This window comes from Eretmochelys imbricata, chromosome 17 (genome assembly GCF_965152235.1).
Source record: "Eretmochelys imbricata isolate rEreImb1 chromosome 17, rEreImb1.hap1, whole genome shotgun sequence".
Taxonomy (NCBI): Eukaryota; Metazoa; Chordata; order Testudines; family Cheloniidae; genus Eretmochelys; species Eretmochelys imbricata.
The window spans coordinates 9,312,070-9,329,120 of NC_135588.1; the positions used below are offsets into that span (position 1 = coordinate 9,312,070).

Below are 17,051 nucleotides of genomic sequence, written 5' to 3' on the forward strand. Positions count from 1 at the left end.
ACAATACAATGAAGTTTTCTTTTCAAAGGAAGCCTCGAACATGTATTGCCTTTATACTAAAATAGTCAAAAGAAGTTTAAACATTTTATCATTTTACATATCACCTTTAGCAGATGAGGGTTTCTCTACAAAAATGTTTATGGCTGGATCTGCAAAAGGATTTAGGTGCATAACTTCCACATTAGGCGTCTAACTCCCAGAATCTGGCTGCATTCGGATTCGCAAAGCACCTCTCCCAGGAAGAGGGGTGGAGCTTTGTACACACCCCTGTGGCTGGCATCTCCAATTAGCTCCTTGGGCAAGGAGCTGCCTCCCGTATTGTTTTTTGTGAATCCCGTTCTCAGGCACCTCTCTCTCCCTATTCACAGAAAAGAGAGCCTAGATGCTGACACTCAGGTTCTGAATGCAAGTGATTTTCTTAGGCACCTAAATTGATTGTGAATCTAGCCCCAGTGTGACTCTACTCTGCACTAGTCTGCATGGACCCTGCTGATTCGCGGTAGCAGTTCGTTGATGTGCTCTCATCTACCACCACTTGAAAGAGGGCTAGATGAAAGCCCATTAACTAATTGTTAATATGTCAGCAGTGTCCACACAGTTAGTCCATGAAAGGCTTGTGAGGGGCAGGTTCACACCCCAGCTTCGCCATGAACTAAATGGCCACGTACACAAGCCCTGAGGCCCTCTAGAAGTGCGATGCCTAGCTCGTATCTCTTTCTGAATTAGCATGCTGAAAAGAGTAGCGCAGCTGCGGTAGCGTGGCCGGCAGCAGCTACCATGCCAGCTTACGCGAGCTGGGAATCACACCCCCGAGCATGCAGTGTCGAGACAGCCTCAGAAAGAGTGTTCTGTCAACCTCTCTCTTACCTTGTGAGGCATTTTACATCTTCATCTGTTGCTTGGTTGGATGTGCCCATAACCCAGTCTGTCAGATATTCCACCATTTTGTTCCTATAAGAAATACTACAGTACAGAAAACTGAAAATACACTGTCTGAAGTTGGTGGTGCTCAAGGTGGTATTTTTAATTATTAACTTTATATTTTACAAACACATTTAAACTGCAAACCTTAACGATTAACTCGGTTTAGTAACTGTAGGGTACTGATTAAGGCTCTGATCCTGCACTGACTTCCAATAGAACCCTGCACCCATGTAGAGTCCCTACTGTCAGACTTCAAGAGGACTCTGCACAGGCGTAGAGGTCCATGGTAGCAAACCCTGATGCAGGATTGAGGCCTAAATTAAATACAAAGAAACAAGAAAATGTTTTGCATGTTAGTAAGAAAGTGTCACCCCCACACCCACCTGCCCACTATACTCCACAAGAACACACTACCCCAAATAGAACCACTATAATTATTATTATGAATTATCGTTATTGGCATTACTGTTTAATTTAGTACTCACCTAAATTTCATCTCTTGGCAAAATGAAAGGTCATCCCGCCTCTCCATCATTACCTCCACTAGTTGACAGAGTTTAGTTTTTATTTGAATTGCATGTACCAAATTTCCGAGCACACGTACGTATCTGTGAAGGTCAGAGTAAGTAAAACACTAAATAAATTAACTTCAAAGCATTCGGGGGGGATGACACATTTGAGGAATTTCTTCTGGTTGTCTAAAATTACACTTGTATAACCAGTCATTGCAGACCTTGAGTGAGATTTTCCAATCTGTGACCAGTGGCTTTTAAAGCAGCTTGAGATAGCGAGTGAAGAATTTCCTCTGTGCTGGGGAAGCTGACTGAGATGGCTCTGTACCATCCTACACAAGTCCCTACTTACCCCACAGATGAAGTGAGAGGGAGACGTGTCATTAATGTTTTGGAGATAGGAAGTGAGAGAAAGGGAGGAGACGGGTAATGGCAGAGCTGATAGTTTGACCGTCTACTGGAGGACCTTACATCATGGCAAAAATCAGAGCTGCTCCCCTATAGCTTTAACTTCTGCCAGTGTCTGGGGGCTGAGAATCAGAACATTAACCAGCTTCCTATTGCACCCAAGCAGAGCATGAAGGGGGGTGGAGACACTGCGTGATTATCTAAAAACTTACTCTGCAGAGGGGAAACAGTCAAGATTTCTTACCTGACTAGATTTAGCATCATGGTCTCTATACTAGCTTGTCCCAGATGTTCTGAGCTCCCTTCAGTATGATTATCAAGCAGGTTTTTCATTATAGCAATAGTCTGCTCTACAAATTGTGTGTTGGTCTCAGTTAACAAAACCTATAGGAAGAAGACATCGAGTCATAATTCTTAGAAGTGATGCCCAAAAATAAATGAATTAAATGTATACAGTATTAGAAAATATTCATATTACTGTAGCACTCGGCAGCAATCTAATGGACAAGTATTGTTCTGATTAACCTACTCAGAAGAATTCCAACACTTAACAGAGCTAAGTCTCAAAAAGTTTATCTAATAAAGACAGCATTTTCCCAGAATATAAATCCTATTAAGTAGGAAGATAGTTAAAAGTTAATAAATTTAAGCATGCTAGACTAATATAGTCTGGAATCTCAAATGCAAATTAAGAATTGTATGGTCTATTCACACAATCATCATCATGATGCCTTCCATCATGTAATAAATAGTTCTCTGGCTCTTTGTGTAAAAACACAAACATAAAGAGGCAGGTATCAATTTTAAATATCTATGTGAAGGGTAAGATAGCTGATATTTTCAATCTGATAAAAATATGAAAACATATCCAAACATTTTACCTGTCCTTGAGAGTCAAAAAATTTGCTGATGGTATTCTTCATTTTGTTAAACAGCATTGGATAAAGTGCTGGACTCAGTTCCAGACCCACCAGATCTTTAATATTAGTCCGTATCTGAAGTCCCACTTTCTCATGGTTACAGACCATTAGAGATAGTAATCTATCTATGAATTTGCTAACAGGAGTCTCTGCATTTCCCTCGGTGGATACCATAGATATCATGGAGCCTTTACGCTCATTGATTGGACCCATGGGTGGACTGTAAGTTGCTAATCCTGCATTGCTGCGATGCTGGAGACACACTCCTCCAAGAGCACACAAGAACCCTGTCATGTTGATCCATTCCTGCAGAGAATCTGTGTCAGACAAGTCTATGGAGCCTCCCCCACTAACATGAGACATTCGTCGCCTGACAATTGTCTTGTGAAGGCTATCAGTAACCTGGAAAAGAGTTGTTCAAAATGAGATCTCTCTAGAATTACAAGCAATTATCAGCTAAAGAAAACAGACTTTAAGTGTCATTCAGTAAAGAAATCCAATAATTTATAAATTTAAAACAATGTCAATAAAAAACTATTCAATTCTCAGGAGATTTTGCAAATCGTTACATCAGAGGCAAGTAGGTAGGAGAGTATAAACTGAAATGTATCCTTAAGTCAAATTCTCTGTCAATCACTTAAAAAAAACAGACTATACTGGCTTATGATTGGTACCAATGATACATTTTTAACTCTTATTTTCATAGTAAATGTAAGGGAGACGTGAAAATTTTTGACTTCACGTAAGCTTGAGAAACACTGATTCTGATCATGATTACTCTGTTTCCAACTATACTGTGTACTCAGTGAAGTGGGCAGACAGGGTGAACCCACTAGTATACGCCAGAGGTAATGCCCAACTCAGTGTATTACTGCAGAGCGCACAGGAACAACTCATTAGCTATGGAATGAATTCAGAAGTAACTCAAGTCACCCATATGAGGGACTGACTGAAAAAAGAGTGTTAAATTAAAAGTTTAAAAAATTAAAGTTAGATATAAATTAATATGGTAAACTTAAATGACTAGAAAATACAAGATTTGTGTCAGCACTTCTGATAACTGAATAGATAGGAAGCTTCAGAATACCTGGCCATCTTCCATTTTGGTCTTTGGATAGTTGAGGATTAGTTTTGTAGCTTGTTCCCACTTTGTATGTGTATCTTCCCATGCCTAAAATACATCACATCAAGAATTTCAGATATTTACCTCAGATTACTTCCTACAACAACACTACCGATTGCTTTCCACACAACATATTTTCAGCTACCAATAAGAAACATTTTCATAAAGAGAACTTACTTCAGTGTTGCCTGCAGTTGGATGTTCAATGCGCCTTAATAATGCCATCACTCTTTTCTGAAGAGCTGCTCTCCCTAAGCAAGGAGTATACAGTACAATAAAATTAATCTAACAGCCATTTTTATTTTAAAATAAATCTTTATTAGAAACGAAAGCTTGCATAAATAAAAATGAATATTCTTAAAAAAAAACAGAAGACTTGTAAGACTTAATCACAAGCACGCCAGTATTATAAAAAAAAATGTTTTCGGGGAAACTCTCTCCTTCACTTAAACTATCAGGTCTAGGTGTTCAAAAATTCAGTCAGTGTCCCCCTACAATACTTGATCTTACTATTACATAAGCATTGCAGGGAGGAAGCAATCTTCAAACATTTTGTATCAAAGAAAATTTTTAGTCTTTCTACATGTAACTTCGTTCATGGAAACTGCCATGAAATCACATGATTGAGACAGACTAGAGATAAGTATTACAGCATTTCACTTATACCAGGACTAGCTTTAACATTTTGAAATATACTTTAAAGAACATAAATAATACTCAGGTAGACAAAAAGTTTGTTTAGTCTCTCCCTTCTTACCTGTAGACATCATATTGCTGACAGACGCAAACTCCATGAAGGTGTTGTAGTTTGGCAAAAAATTATGTACCGAGACTTCATCTACTCCACACCTGATATCTGCTTCCTCACAGAGATGACGGAAACAGGACATCGCAACAAGAACTGCCTCAATGTCAGGGCTCCACAGAAACATGTACAGGGCAACCTCTAATTTTGTTTGGGCTTGGCGACATATTGGAGTTCCACTGCATCCTGCTGTACTTTCCTTGGGGGGAAATACATTTGCATATCTGGTAATATTACTTAACAGGCAATTTTCTCAAAATAGATCTTTATCCCATTCCTCCTCCTGCAAATTATTTGTATTCCAGCAGCACCCAACAGCCCCATCTGAGATCAGGGCTCTGTTTTACTGTGTATTTGTACGGCACCCAGGATGAGACTGTCCCATCAAAGAGTGTGGCCCAGTGGATACAGGACTGGATTCAAAGGACCTGTGTTCTATTCCTGGCTCTGCCACTGGTCTGCTTGGTGACCCTGGGCATGTGCTTTAATCCTCTGTGCCTCAGTTTCACTGCTGTAAAATGGGAATGATAAGTACCTCCTACATAAAGCACATTGAGATCTACTGAAGAAAAAAGGTTTATATGAGAGCTAGGTATTATAAATGGACAAGTGTGGGAGGATGGAAGTATTATCAAATGCAGGTGTGTGTAACAACTTGTTTCTCCACTAATGTGTTTTTCACCAAAATAATGCAAAAAAACTAAACCCGCATAAAACTATCGACATTTACTTAAACAGAAAATTTCATTAGTTTGATATCTGCCATGTGACTAGAATGTTTATATTTTCGTCATTCAGCAGTAGACTTTAGGTGGACTCTAGTGGCCTCAGCACAGGACTGGGAGCCAAGTATTTAATCCCATCTCTAACCCATTGTGTTCTTGAAGAAGTCACTATTTCTACCTTAAGTTACCCCCATAAATAAAAATGGGGATACTACTTATCTACCTCTCAGCAGAATGAAAAACCAATTTATGCTTATAAACTGCTTCAAAGATTAAAATGTTTTAAGAGTTATGTACATTTTTACAGACTACCAAACAAAGGTCATTTAAAAAAGGCAAGTTAGAAATCTTGGCTCATGACAGATTCAGTTACAACATTCTGCTCAACTTTTTCCATAATTAATTCATGTTGTAGGTGAAGAGCTGAAAACATTAGCGTATAAAAGGAGCCCCTTTATTCAAACAAGGATGAAGATTTTCCTTGCCTTGTGCTTTTTTATTTAGCATATGTTCAGACAGCATGGAGATTTAGAAATCTGGAGTCTGAGATTTAATAAACGCAGACAAATGTGTAAACAGATTATGGTTTAGGCTCTATGAAGATGACACCAAAATTTTAGTTTCAAACTCTTAAAAATGTTGCACTTACTCTAGCCATCTTAGCATAGTGACCTTGAGCAAACATCAACACCTAGCTCATGAGACATTTACGTTTAAATTCTCCTATACCCTTCGCCCCACCCACATAACAATGTTTAAAATACTTGAAAAGAATCTCAATATAGTAGTACAAATATAACTGATTTTGAGGGTGGCAATGGAGTTTATTTTAAAAGTATTAAGAATACAAAATGTTAATTACCATGGAAGAGTTGCCTTTCCCTTTCCTGAGAGTAGCTCCTGGAGCACAGCGCATCTCTTCATGGTCAAGAGAAAGTTGACTAGCTCCACCGCCAGAGACATCACATCCTACCCCATAAAGGAAGAGAAAATGACAGGAACTCCTATCTGATTGCTATAAAGAGAGGTAAGAAAAATAGTCAATCACCCTACTTTTATAAGGGAGAAAGGATGGGTTACAGCAGCTACACTCACGAAAGGAAAACAGCACCTCTTCCATCTTTCACCTTGAAGGCTCCCAAAGAGCTTACAAAAATTACTCATTGTAATTGTGTCACTCACCTCTGAAATGCAGCTACCTCTGGGGTGGAATGCAGCACCTGTAATAACGCACACAGCCATACTACACAGCAGACAGGAAGTGAATACCACACCCAAGTCAAATGCAGAAGGTACTCAAGCTGAAATTTGGCCTGGAGAACGGGTCAATGCCCACACGTTTTCTAATACTGCTATTTATTTTGTCTGCTCAAGGTGGCAGAGAGTTTATTAAACTGCTTGTAAAAGCAATACAGACGAAAGTATTAAGAGAACTATCTTGTACATATTAGAAACAGAGGAACAAACACTGATTTGTAAATGCAGATGAGAAACTGACAATGGAACTTTGTAAGATCAAATGTGTCACATTAAGGATAGCTTAGAAATGCTTTTTAGCACTATATAAGATATATCTTGATAGAAATCCAGCAAAGGCACCTTCCCCAGCTCAGGAAGACACTACGTATTTTCTCCACATACTTCCTTCCCTCTGGGCATCTTCATTATTTAGAATGCCTGTAGATCTTGCATAGAATGACAAAAGCAGACATGTTTGACTTACAAGAACAATCCTTATGCCAAGCTTAAAGGCTGATGCTTTAGGTAGCAAAATTTCACACAATAGCCCATGTGAACAGGGAAGAAGATACTTCCCTAAACTTCACGTGAGGAGAAACAGTGGGGCAAAAATGGAAGACTGCAGAGGGCCGTAAGAGCACAATAGTTCATGCCCATCTGAAATGGGCATGTTTGTACAAGAACACATCTCTTGAAGCTCCTTGAAGGCATTTCCTAAAAAGAGAAAATTAGAGTTCAATTCTTAAAAATAGGGACTATGGGATGTGAAAATCATCAGTGGAATCAGTACAATTATACTCTGTGAGGACTTTTTTACATTGGAGGGAACCAGAGAAAAAATTCTCTCAATCCCAAGAGACAGTTAACCCACATTTGCTGAATAAGGAAGTGGAAGCTGTTTACTGAAGTTGCAAGTCAAGAAAGTGAAGAAATTAAAGCTCTAATAAATGTTATTTCTGTTGTATTGTATATTTTATTGTGTATATTTCAGGTTTAACTGGATAAAACAGGAACAGAAATTACTGGTTGTGAAATGGAGCAGAGTTAAAGTTGCTCTAAAAAACAAACGTTACTTTTTCCTAACTGATTTTAACTAGTAAATGAAGTCCATTATTCATGTCTGAATACTGGTGACAGTAGAATTTTCAGAACATTTCTCAATTCATCACGAACTTCGTACACTCAGCAGCTGGTCTCCCAGTAATCTGCACAAACTATCTATCCTTCCCCTTGCTGGTCATCCTCTACTGCAATGACCCACCATCATTCCTTTCATGATAACTTTTGAAGTTATTTCCAGCTCTAAGCCTGATGTGACCAAAGTATATAGATTTGCACCTGTTGATTTCTAAGAGCAGAGTTCATTTTGCTCCAACAATATTTCTATCGTAAGCATTCATCTTCTTTTCTGACCAGGAGACAAGTAAGGATCTTCACCAGCACCACATCTCAAAGGCTTCAAATTTCATTTTGTCTGCAGCATTCGTTTTCCAGGTTTTACATCAGTAAATCACGATAGCAAAATATTGAGCTTTTCACCAGTCAACCTTCGTACATTTCAAGATGCCACGGTTTTCAACACTTTCGGAAGGAAAGCCATGGCCAAGTAGGATGCCTCTGTTCTGCCATGATAGCTCTTGTTGGAGAAAATAGAGGGTGGTTTTCTGTTGCCTTCCCTCCAGTTTATGGCTGCCATGGGTTAAATCATGGTTCACCTCTTCCGCCATTTGATGGCATTTCTTGCATCAAGGGTCCCATTATCTCCCCATGCCCTCATCTTTCTGAAACCATTGACGCTTTTTGAGGCTTCAGCCCGTCGCAGATGGTACTGCCATTTTGGTAGCAGCCAATAATACAGCCTGACCTGGTTGATTTTAGCTATCACAGTCTAAATGTTTAGGAGAAAACAATTTGAGACAACTTTGTTAAAAGACCCATTTCTCAGAACCATAACTAGTACAAGTTTTACCTTAACTTCTCTTCCAAGAAATGAAACAATAAACATTAAGATGATTCTTAACTTGAAGAATAGCTGATTCTGACTTAAAAGCCTTGGAAAATCTCTGATAGTATACTGCATACAGTTTAAAGATCTGAATTAATTTATACTCTGAATACCTGAGCTCTAGGGATAAGGACTTGAGGACCAATTGTCTTGAGAATTCACTTGATGTTTTGTTATGAGGTGGTTTTTTTTAAATGTATGTATCAGAAAATGGAAAAAAAAAAACTTACTACCTTGGATCAGTTGCATCCAAGATGTCAGAGTGTTGTTTGGGTTAGTGTAATTTTTGTGAGAAAAGTCCACATACTTGGAATGTTACCACCTGACTTTCCTTTCTTCAGCTTATGCCCAAACTTATTTTTATAGGGAAATGGGCACAATGGGGAAGCATTATGGACCAAATTCACTGGTGCACCTAGTCAAGGGAATAAGGGAAATGATTTTGGGAACATGTTTTAAAAAAAATAAGACCATAAGAACTCTTGACATTTTCTTTATGCTTGTGCATTGCTTTCTGTCAGAGACTGTAAGCTCTGTGGGACAAATCCTGTCTCTTCAGTTGTGTTTGGAAAGCTTATAATAATAAATATCAAGCTCCAGATAAAAGTGATTCTACAAATTTCAGGGATGGGCATATTATGTAAAAGACACATATCTATGCCATAATCAAATGTGCATCAGGCTACCTGGACTTGTGAACAGCAGGACTGAAAACACAAGTCACTGTATTTGCGAAGACTGGGCACTGAAATAGATCAACCCTTAAAATACGCTGTAAAGGTTATAGACTTGGCGACTTGCAGAAAAGTCCTTGTTTTATCAAGGTATTCAAGTCCCCTTCACATCCAAATCATGGAGATCAAACTCCCCAGGTGAGCCATGGAGGAAAAGTAACAACAGAAGTTGAAAGTTCGAAACAGCTTTTAGTAAGAACCTCAGGCAAGTGAAGTATCATCTTGTTCTCGTGGAAAATGGTGAAAGGAGGATGAATCGAGAGTCTAGAGTACAATGACATATTAAGTAGAGGTGAGGATAACCAAAAAAGCTGCACAAAGATCAAACTCACAAGAAGAGCTGGCCAAAATCAAGTCCCTCTGCATCTACAAGCACAACTGTACGAGACTCTTGAGTTTCTTAATGTGTAAAACAAGATGGATAGCCCAGCTGCAGAAGTGAGATATGCACAAACAGTTGCAAGCTAAGCCTCCAGAAAAGTAAAGAAACTGGACTTCAGAGAAATCAGGAATCCCGCTTGAGATACTAAAAATACAGTGAGCAATAGTGCTTTTGGAATCCTGGGTACCAGATACACTAAAATGGAAGTTGTGGGGGAACTTTAATTTTTTTCCCACATTTTATAAATATTGAATAGGAGATACCCAAGGAACAGGCCTATTTGGTAGTCAGCATAAGAAAGACTGAGAAAAAAGTTCATGTAGTAACAAAGCTAATAATAGGGATACAAGTGGCAAACAAGTCACACACACTAATCCTCGCTCTAAAATGGAATCCTCTCTTATTTAAGGAACACTGTATATGTGAAGAAGTCCAGAAATAAGACAGAATGTCCTTTAATCACTGGTATTTTAAGTTATCTGGAACTGAAGTTTGAGAACACTACTCCCTCTTCTCTACCCTGATTAGGCCTTCTTTACTGCTGAATATGTAACAGGTTTGGTTTTCCATCTAGCTACTGATTTTCTCAGAGGTGATCTTGCAATAGCTAGAGAGAGTCTGGGCTTGTACTTTGACACAGTCCGACGATCAGAAAGAGAAGTAGGACAGAATTTTGGAAGTCATTCTACCATGTCAGAAGAAAGGGTATCTTATTGTGTCTGAAGATGTACACATTATCCTCATCATCATCTTTCTTGCACTGACAGAAATTTCTTACAATTTTCATATATAAAGCAACAGTGATCAACAAGTCTTTAGTTCCGCAAAGTACATTTTTCAAACCTTTGGAAGACATGCATTTCCTATGCAGAAACAGAAAAAAGAAAAATTCTACACAGTGTTAGCTATGTATTTAAAAAGACCTAACCAAATGTAGACCATTTGAGACCATGATATATAGATAGATAGATATATCACATTCTGCTCTGTAAAGAAAGATAAAGTGCATTAACACAACTAAAGGTGGAGCTAGTAAAATTTCTTTCAATCACAAAGAAATTACCCAATATACAGAGGTAATAAAGTAAAAAAGAAAAACCTGATTTAACAGATTAACATTAACATTTACTTACTTTATTCTTCAGAAGAAATTTGTTCCTACAGATCAGAATCTCACGCAACCACTTGAGGATTTCTGTGCTGCTGAGCATCTGATGACCAGTTAGTTTCTTGCAGATATAGAAAAGCATTTGTGAACTGCAGCAAAATGAAATTCAGTATTAGCTATATTATCTAATAATCCAAATACAATTTCTTGATAAAGACATAGCATCATAGAACTGAAAAGGACCTCGAGAGGTCATCTAGTCAAGTCCCCTGGCAATAATAAGTATTATCTAGACCATCCCTGACAGGTGTTTGTACAACCTGCTCTTAAAAATCCCCAGTGATGGAGATTCCACAACCTGCCTAGGCAATTTATTCCAGTGCTTAACCACTCTGACAGTTAGGAAGTTTTTCTTAATGTCCAACCTAAACCATCCTTGCTACAATTTAAGCCCATTGCTTCTTGTCCTAGCCTCAGAGGTTAAGAACAACAATTTTTCTCCCTCCTCCTTGTAACAACCTTTTATGTACTTGAAAACTTAAGTCCCTTTTCAGTCTTCTCTTCTCCAGACTAAACAACCCCAATTTTTTCAATCTTCCCTCTTAGGTCAGGTTTTCTAGACCTTTCATCATTTTTGTTTCTATTCCCTGGACTTTCTCCAATTTGTCCACATCTTTCCTGAAACGTGGCACCCAGAACTGGACACAATACTCCAGCTGAGGCCTAATCAGCGTGGAGTAGAACAGAAGAATTACTTCTCGTGTCTTGCTTACAATACTCCTGCTAATACATCCCAGAATTGCGTTTGGTTTTTTTGCAACAGCGTTACACTGTTGACTCATATTTAGCTTGTGATCCACTATGACCCCCAGATCCCTTTCCGCAGTACTCCTTCCTAGGCAGTCATTCCCCATTTTGTTTGTGTGCATATATCCATATATCATTATATGGCATCAAGGAATCAGTAGGAATATCCGATATGGCATAATAGTCCATTTAAAATATAAAGAGTATATTTTATATAACAAAGCTGTCCCCTTCCACCTCCCAACAGGCCATTTTTTATTCCCTAGAGGAAATTAAGTGATTTTGGTACTTCTCAGATGTCCAGTCTTCAGGGCTGTTGATTCAGAACTGTGATTCATTTATCACAGAACTGATCCAGCTCAGAGAGTGGCAGTACATGTTTACCTACATTGCCCTGATGTGTCTCAACTCTGTTAGTAAGGAACACACATCTAGGAGTGTTCGTTCAAATCCATTCAGTAATCTGTTAAAACTGCCAAAGAGTCCCGATTAGTGTCAGTTTTTATGGTTTTTTTGCCCCCAGCCTGAACAGACAACAAACTCATTATAGCTATATAATATAGTTTCAATTACTGCTAGCCTAGGCAGGACTCAAGCCAAAAATGTAAAGGTGAAAGCCTATCCACATTACCAATCCCTGAAGCCATATAATGCACCAATGAAGACTAATTTATTGATGCAGAGAGCAATGTGTTCTGGAAACGTATACTAAATTCCTTTCTCCTACCAAAAAAAAAAAATTGTGTACTGATACACATCCTATGACAAAGCATGAAATATTTTAAGTTTATTTTCATGATTCACAATTTCAGGTTCATGCAGGGTCACATTTAATGTCCATTTTTGCCTTCTTGTGAGTGCTGAAATACCTTTTCCCTAATAGTCTCATCTATAGAGTCAATTGCTGCAATTGCTATATTATAAGTTATAAAATAAAATGTAAGATTATCTTAGTCAATAGAATTCTTTATTAAAAAACCCTTTAGGACAAGGCAGCTGACTCGCACCAGTGAAATGAACTTCCACATAAAGTGAGCTTTAGTTTTAGAAATAATATTAAGTAATTCCATAGGGGTGGGTTTGCTGGATTTATCCTGCCTTAGTGCATAAATACAATTTTTTTAAAAAGCAAATAGTAAGCATTTCAATCAGATAATTAAAAATATGTTTATAATTTTTATCTTAACAGCCACAGTTACAACTGAATACTGGATTAAAAACCTCTGACAAAGCTAGCAAGATATCTGTGACATGCAATTTCTGTAAAAGTTAACTAGTAAAATGGAAAAGGATTTCTGTGAAACTAAACAAGATAGTGTATACATGAATAGTTTTGGTTTTAGAGACATATTGAAACTACTTGGCTTTTTTCAGACAAGTATAAACCACAGCTACTTCAAAAGAAAAGACATCTCAGACAGGGCTATTTATCTGATTCATAAAAGCTAATTTACCTACCTAATTTCCCAAAATGTTTCTATGGGTGCATCTGGATTCCATAAATCAATGCTGTCTAACTGATGAAGAACCAGCAAGGCCTGAATTCAAAACAGAGTAGCTTTTCACTTAAGAGAAAATAATTTGCAAAGTACTTCAGCATATGCAGCAAAGTAGATTAAATATATATGAATCCAAGTATTAATTATATTTACATTTAAAATAGTAAATCTAATGGAAAACAAAAATATGCAATCTTTTTTATGGAAAAGCAGAAGTTCATTATTAAGCAAGCTTCCATAATCATCTTTTAGCTTTTATTAAATATTTACAACCCAAACTTGATACATTATCTTGTATTACTTGCATGTGAATCTCCAAAATGAACCAAGGACATGTCAAGTCTTTTAAAAAGGGAACTTTTTACTTTAGTGTTTACTTCAATGACCCATCTGGAAAAATGTAATGAAACAGCAATCCTGCTGGTATAAAACTAGAATAGCAACAATAGAGCATCTATAGTTGAAGAATTCTCTGTTGTAAGAAAAGAGGTGCAATTTCTTTGTTTTCAACTTGCAAAAAGTTAATTAAAATAACAGTACGTTCTGACCAGAACTGGGAGAGTATTAGCAAGCATATTTCAAAAATATTCATTTTCATTTTTAAAAATTATGTTTGCACCTCTTTGGGGTTTATTTTCTTCAATTATTCTCTTGGACAAGTTTATTGGTTTAAGGAAACAGCAAGGTTTAAACAACTATTGAAAAATGTTTGCAGAAAAGTAATTATGAATTTTAAATATGCATAGTCACACCAGAAACTTGAAAGAACAGAAATGGACTATGTGACCTATGTGCCCAATCAAAAGTGACAGCTCATATAGCAAATACTCACAAATGAGCTCAACACCAATAATTTCTTCCGGAAAATATTTGGCAAATAAATGTGAGAAAAATCACAAAGTCACGGACAATTAGCAAGCAGAAAAAGTAAAATTGCTGGTTACAAGTTATTCACCAAAATATAGTTATGGCAAGCTCTCAAGAGCAAGGGAAATTTAAATTAAAAGCTGCCACGTCATCCGTAACTATCCTTGGGTAATGTGACAAATGGGATGCTTCATGTAAGATCACCTACTGTTTGAAGACCCCTGCTAAAATGTCCAAAGAAATTTAATACTTTGGTGTTTATAAAAAAAAATTAAATAAAAAATAAATAAATAAAAAATCAACGATAGAATAAGCAGCTCTACCTCGAATTCCTAACTTTATCAATCTAACAAATTCCATGAAAGCAGAGATTGTAAGAGCTGTGGTGGCAAAATAATACCATTGAAAGTGACATTTCCATCAGCTAGGGCAGATCCCCACACACTTGTGTAGCAACTTTTAATGATTTTCAGAATAGTTCGTAACAGGAACCACTTTGAAATAACTAAGCTAGAAGAAAAAAAGATGGTAAGTGGGTTAAAGATTGAGGACATAAAACACACCAGATTCTCAGCTAGTGTAAATTGCTGGTACTCCATTCAAAACAGAGCTACCTCGGCTTACTCCAGCTCAAAGTCTGGCCCAGCATGCCTAAACTAAATAACATAACTAACGGAAAATCAAATCCCTCATCTGATACAATACTATACATTAGAGGATGGGTTTGGGAGAGTTTGTCATATTTAAATTGTCCAAAACACTTTCAAGCCAATCACAGTACTTTTATTTAAAAAGACACCACTGTATTTGGGCCAAAACAACATACGGATACCATAACATTTGGAGTGATTATCATTGATGGAAATGCCGCAATGCAAGCCGCAGAATTTAGCTACAAAGATTGAGTGAAGCAGTAAAAGCAACACCCTGAAGAATGTTTTAGATATCCTTTCCTTCAATATTTGAAAGTTTTCCCCCTAGAAGCGTGGAAGATGAAAGTCTTAGACACAGTGCTCCTGATAGCATGTGAGAGCCTCAAATCACAGTAATCCAGGACAATTTAATAACTTGTAATTTAACTGGGACATAGAATCTTTCCTTCTCACACACCAAAAGAAATTGACGTCTCTAGTTTCAATATATTTTAAATCTGTTATACATTTCTACCACCAAGAAAACGCATGAACGTACCAAACTGAATGGCAACTTACTCAGCAGCCTTACATTAGCAATATGGCATGGACGGCTTAGAAATCAATCTTGGTGTTTTGCCTGCTGGACTACTGAAGCTCATTTACCTCAAGTGTGGTGCACTTTAATTACATAACAAGCAGGGAAAGGATTTTAACAGCCTTAGGATTAGAAGTACTTGCCTGCTTATATGCCCCCTCCACACTTGCTGATTCAGAAAGTAATCATCATTGGCCACGGTCCCAGAGGTAAAATGAATGCTTATCTCAGCCAGTCAGAAAGAACTGGGGCGGACAGGCAGACTGTCAGTGGAGGGATTTTAACAGTACTCTCTACAATGTAGTGGAAGATCCATAAAACCCCTTCTGAAATAGATCTTGGTTAAGGCCAGCTTCAGTGAGGAACAAATCTCTCAGTGACATGGGAGGACCACAGAAGACAATTCCCTATCATACCTTTGAAATCTTTCCTTAAATAGGCCTTTGCATTATTGTATTGCAAACTTTCAATTGAACCTACTTTTAGAAAAATGCATGAATACAGACCAAACACTAAAGGCTCATCTACACACCAAGTTACTGAGGACATTGCTACAGTGCAGTCAAAGTCCCCGAGTGCTGTACCAATGTCCACACGGCCATGCTGCAAGCTGGTGCGCTGCAAATTCACACCCTAGCTTGCAGAGTGGTAACTTGCCATGTAGACAAGCTCTAACACTCAACTTTGGAAACAAATTGATCAATACTTAAAAGCTTTTACACAAAAAGCCTGATATGCTCGGCACAATTCGCAAGCTAATCACCCTGCGTGGGGAAGAACACTTCCCTTACCTCCATGGCTTCTTGGGCTATTTCTGGCATGTTGGACTGTGGAACAAGTTGTACAAGTCCAGTAATTAATTCAGCAGTACTACTCTGTGTCTCAGGCCCTTGCTTCCTTGGATTCTAAACAGTAAAGAGAGTAAAATGGTTTAAAAAGCAACGTTGTTCAGAAATGGGCCATGTTTTATCTGCTCTGAAAATGCAGACCCCTTCAATACCCTGGCCAACAGCGTTCACAGAACTAAATTAACCGCAGGCAGACTTCAGGTGACTACTTTCACAGATCCTCATACAAGTAAAGAGGGATTGGTGAGTTGGTTTTTTTGTTTGTTTTTTGAGATAGTCCTTGAATGTCATACTTTGGGGCAATCTAAAAAAAAAATTCAAACTGAAGAGTAAACAAAACAGACAAAATAAAATTTCACAACCCTCACTATAAGATTCAGATTGTAATAAAATGATTATGATTATTTGGCAATATTGTACATCCAATGTTATTTTCAAGATGTACATTTAACATAATTGGAACTAATTTCTGATGCTTGGGTTAGAGTTGATCTCCATATTATGATTTGCAGAATCCCAGAAAAATTATTTGAAAGGAACCTTACAGAATACCCATTATGACATCCATTTACAAAATAAGCATATCTTAGTAAGTTTACTGTCCTCTCTTTTTCATGTCTCCCTTATGATTCTTTGGTGACTTTCCCTCAGTCTTTCCACAGTGTTACTCATAACATCTCTTCTATCATATTTTTACAAGTTGAGTTCATTAATTTCTCTCTAGTATTCTCTTTTGTTTTTCTGCTTGAGATTTTTACCCTAATTCTTTTTCCTGATCGTATTTTCTTCCCCAATCCATTTCCCCTCTATTCAGGTTTACAGGTTTTATACTCTTTGTCACTTTAATCTGGCGCTCTCTAGAACCAAAGAACTTCATGCCCTGCAGTCTCGCTATCTTGTCGTCTCATTCTTGAC

The 17,051-nt window shown here is 37.6% G+C and overlaps 1 protein-coding gene across 1 annotated transcript in view; it reads right to left on the minus strand.

Annotated features, from left to right (window-relative positions):
* NF1 (neurofibromin 1) overlaps window positions 1-17,051 on the minus strand; it is a 165,424-nt gene that overhangs the window by 109,636 nt on the left and 38,737 nt on the right. The window contains exons 14-24 of the mRNA XM_077836905.1: window positions 16,080-16,193; window positions 13,151-13,230; window positions 10,911-11,034; window positions 6,280-6,432; window positions 4,645-4,891; window positions 4,065-4,138; window positions 3,852-3,935; window positions 2,726-3,166; window positions 2,089-2,228; window positions 1,410-1,532; window positions 868-951 (exon numbers count right to left, since the gene is read on the minus strand). Of these exons, the coding sequence (XP_077693031.1) occupies window positions 868-951; window positions 1,410-1,532; window positions 2,089-2,228; window positions 2,726-3,166; window positions 3,852-3,935; window positions 4,065-4,138; window positions 4,645-4,891; window positions 6,280-6,432; window positions 10,911-11,034; window positions 13,151-13,230; window positions 16,080-16,193 (1,664 nt within the window). The remainder of the gene's footprint in view (window positions 1-867; window positions 952-1,409; window positions 1,533-2,088; window positions 2,229-2,725; window positions 3,167-3,851; window positions 3,936-4,064; window positions 4,139-4,644; window positions 4,892-6,279; window positions 6,433-10,910; window positions 11,035-13,150; window positions 13,231-16,079; window positions 16,194-17,051) is intronic.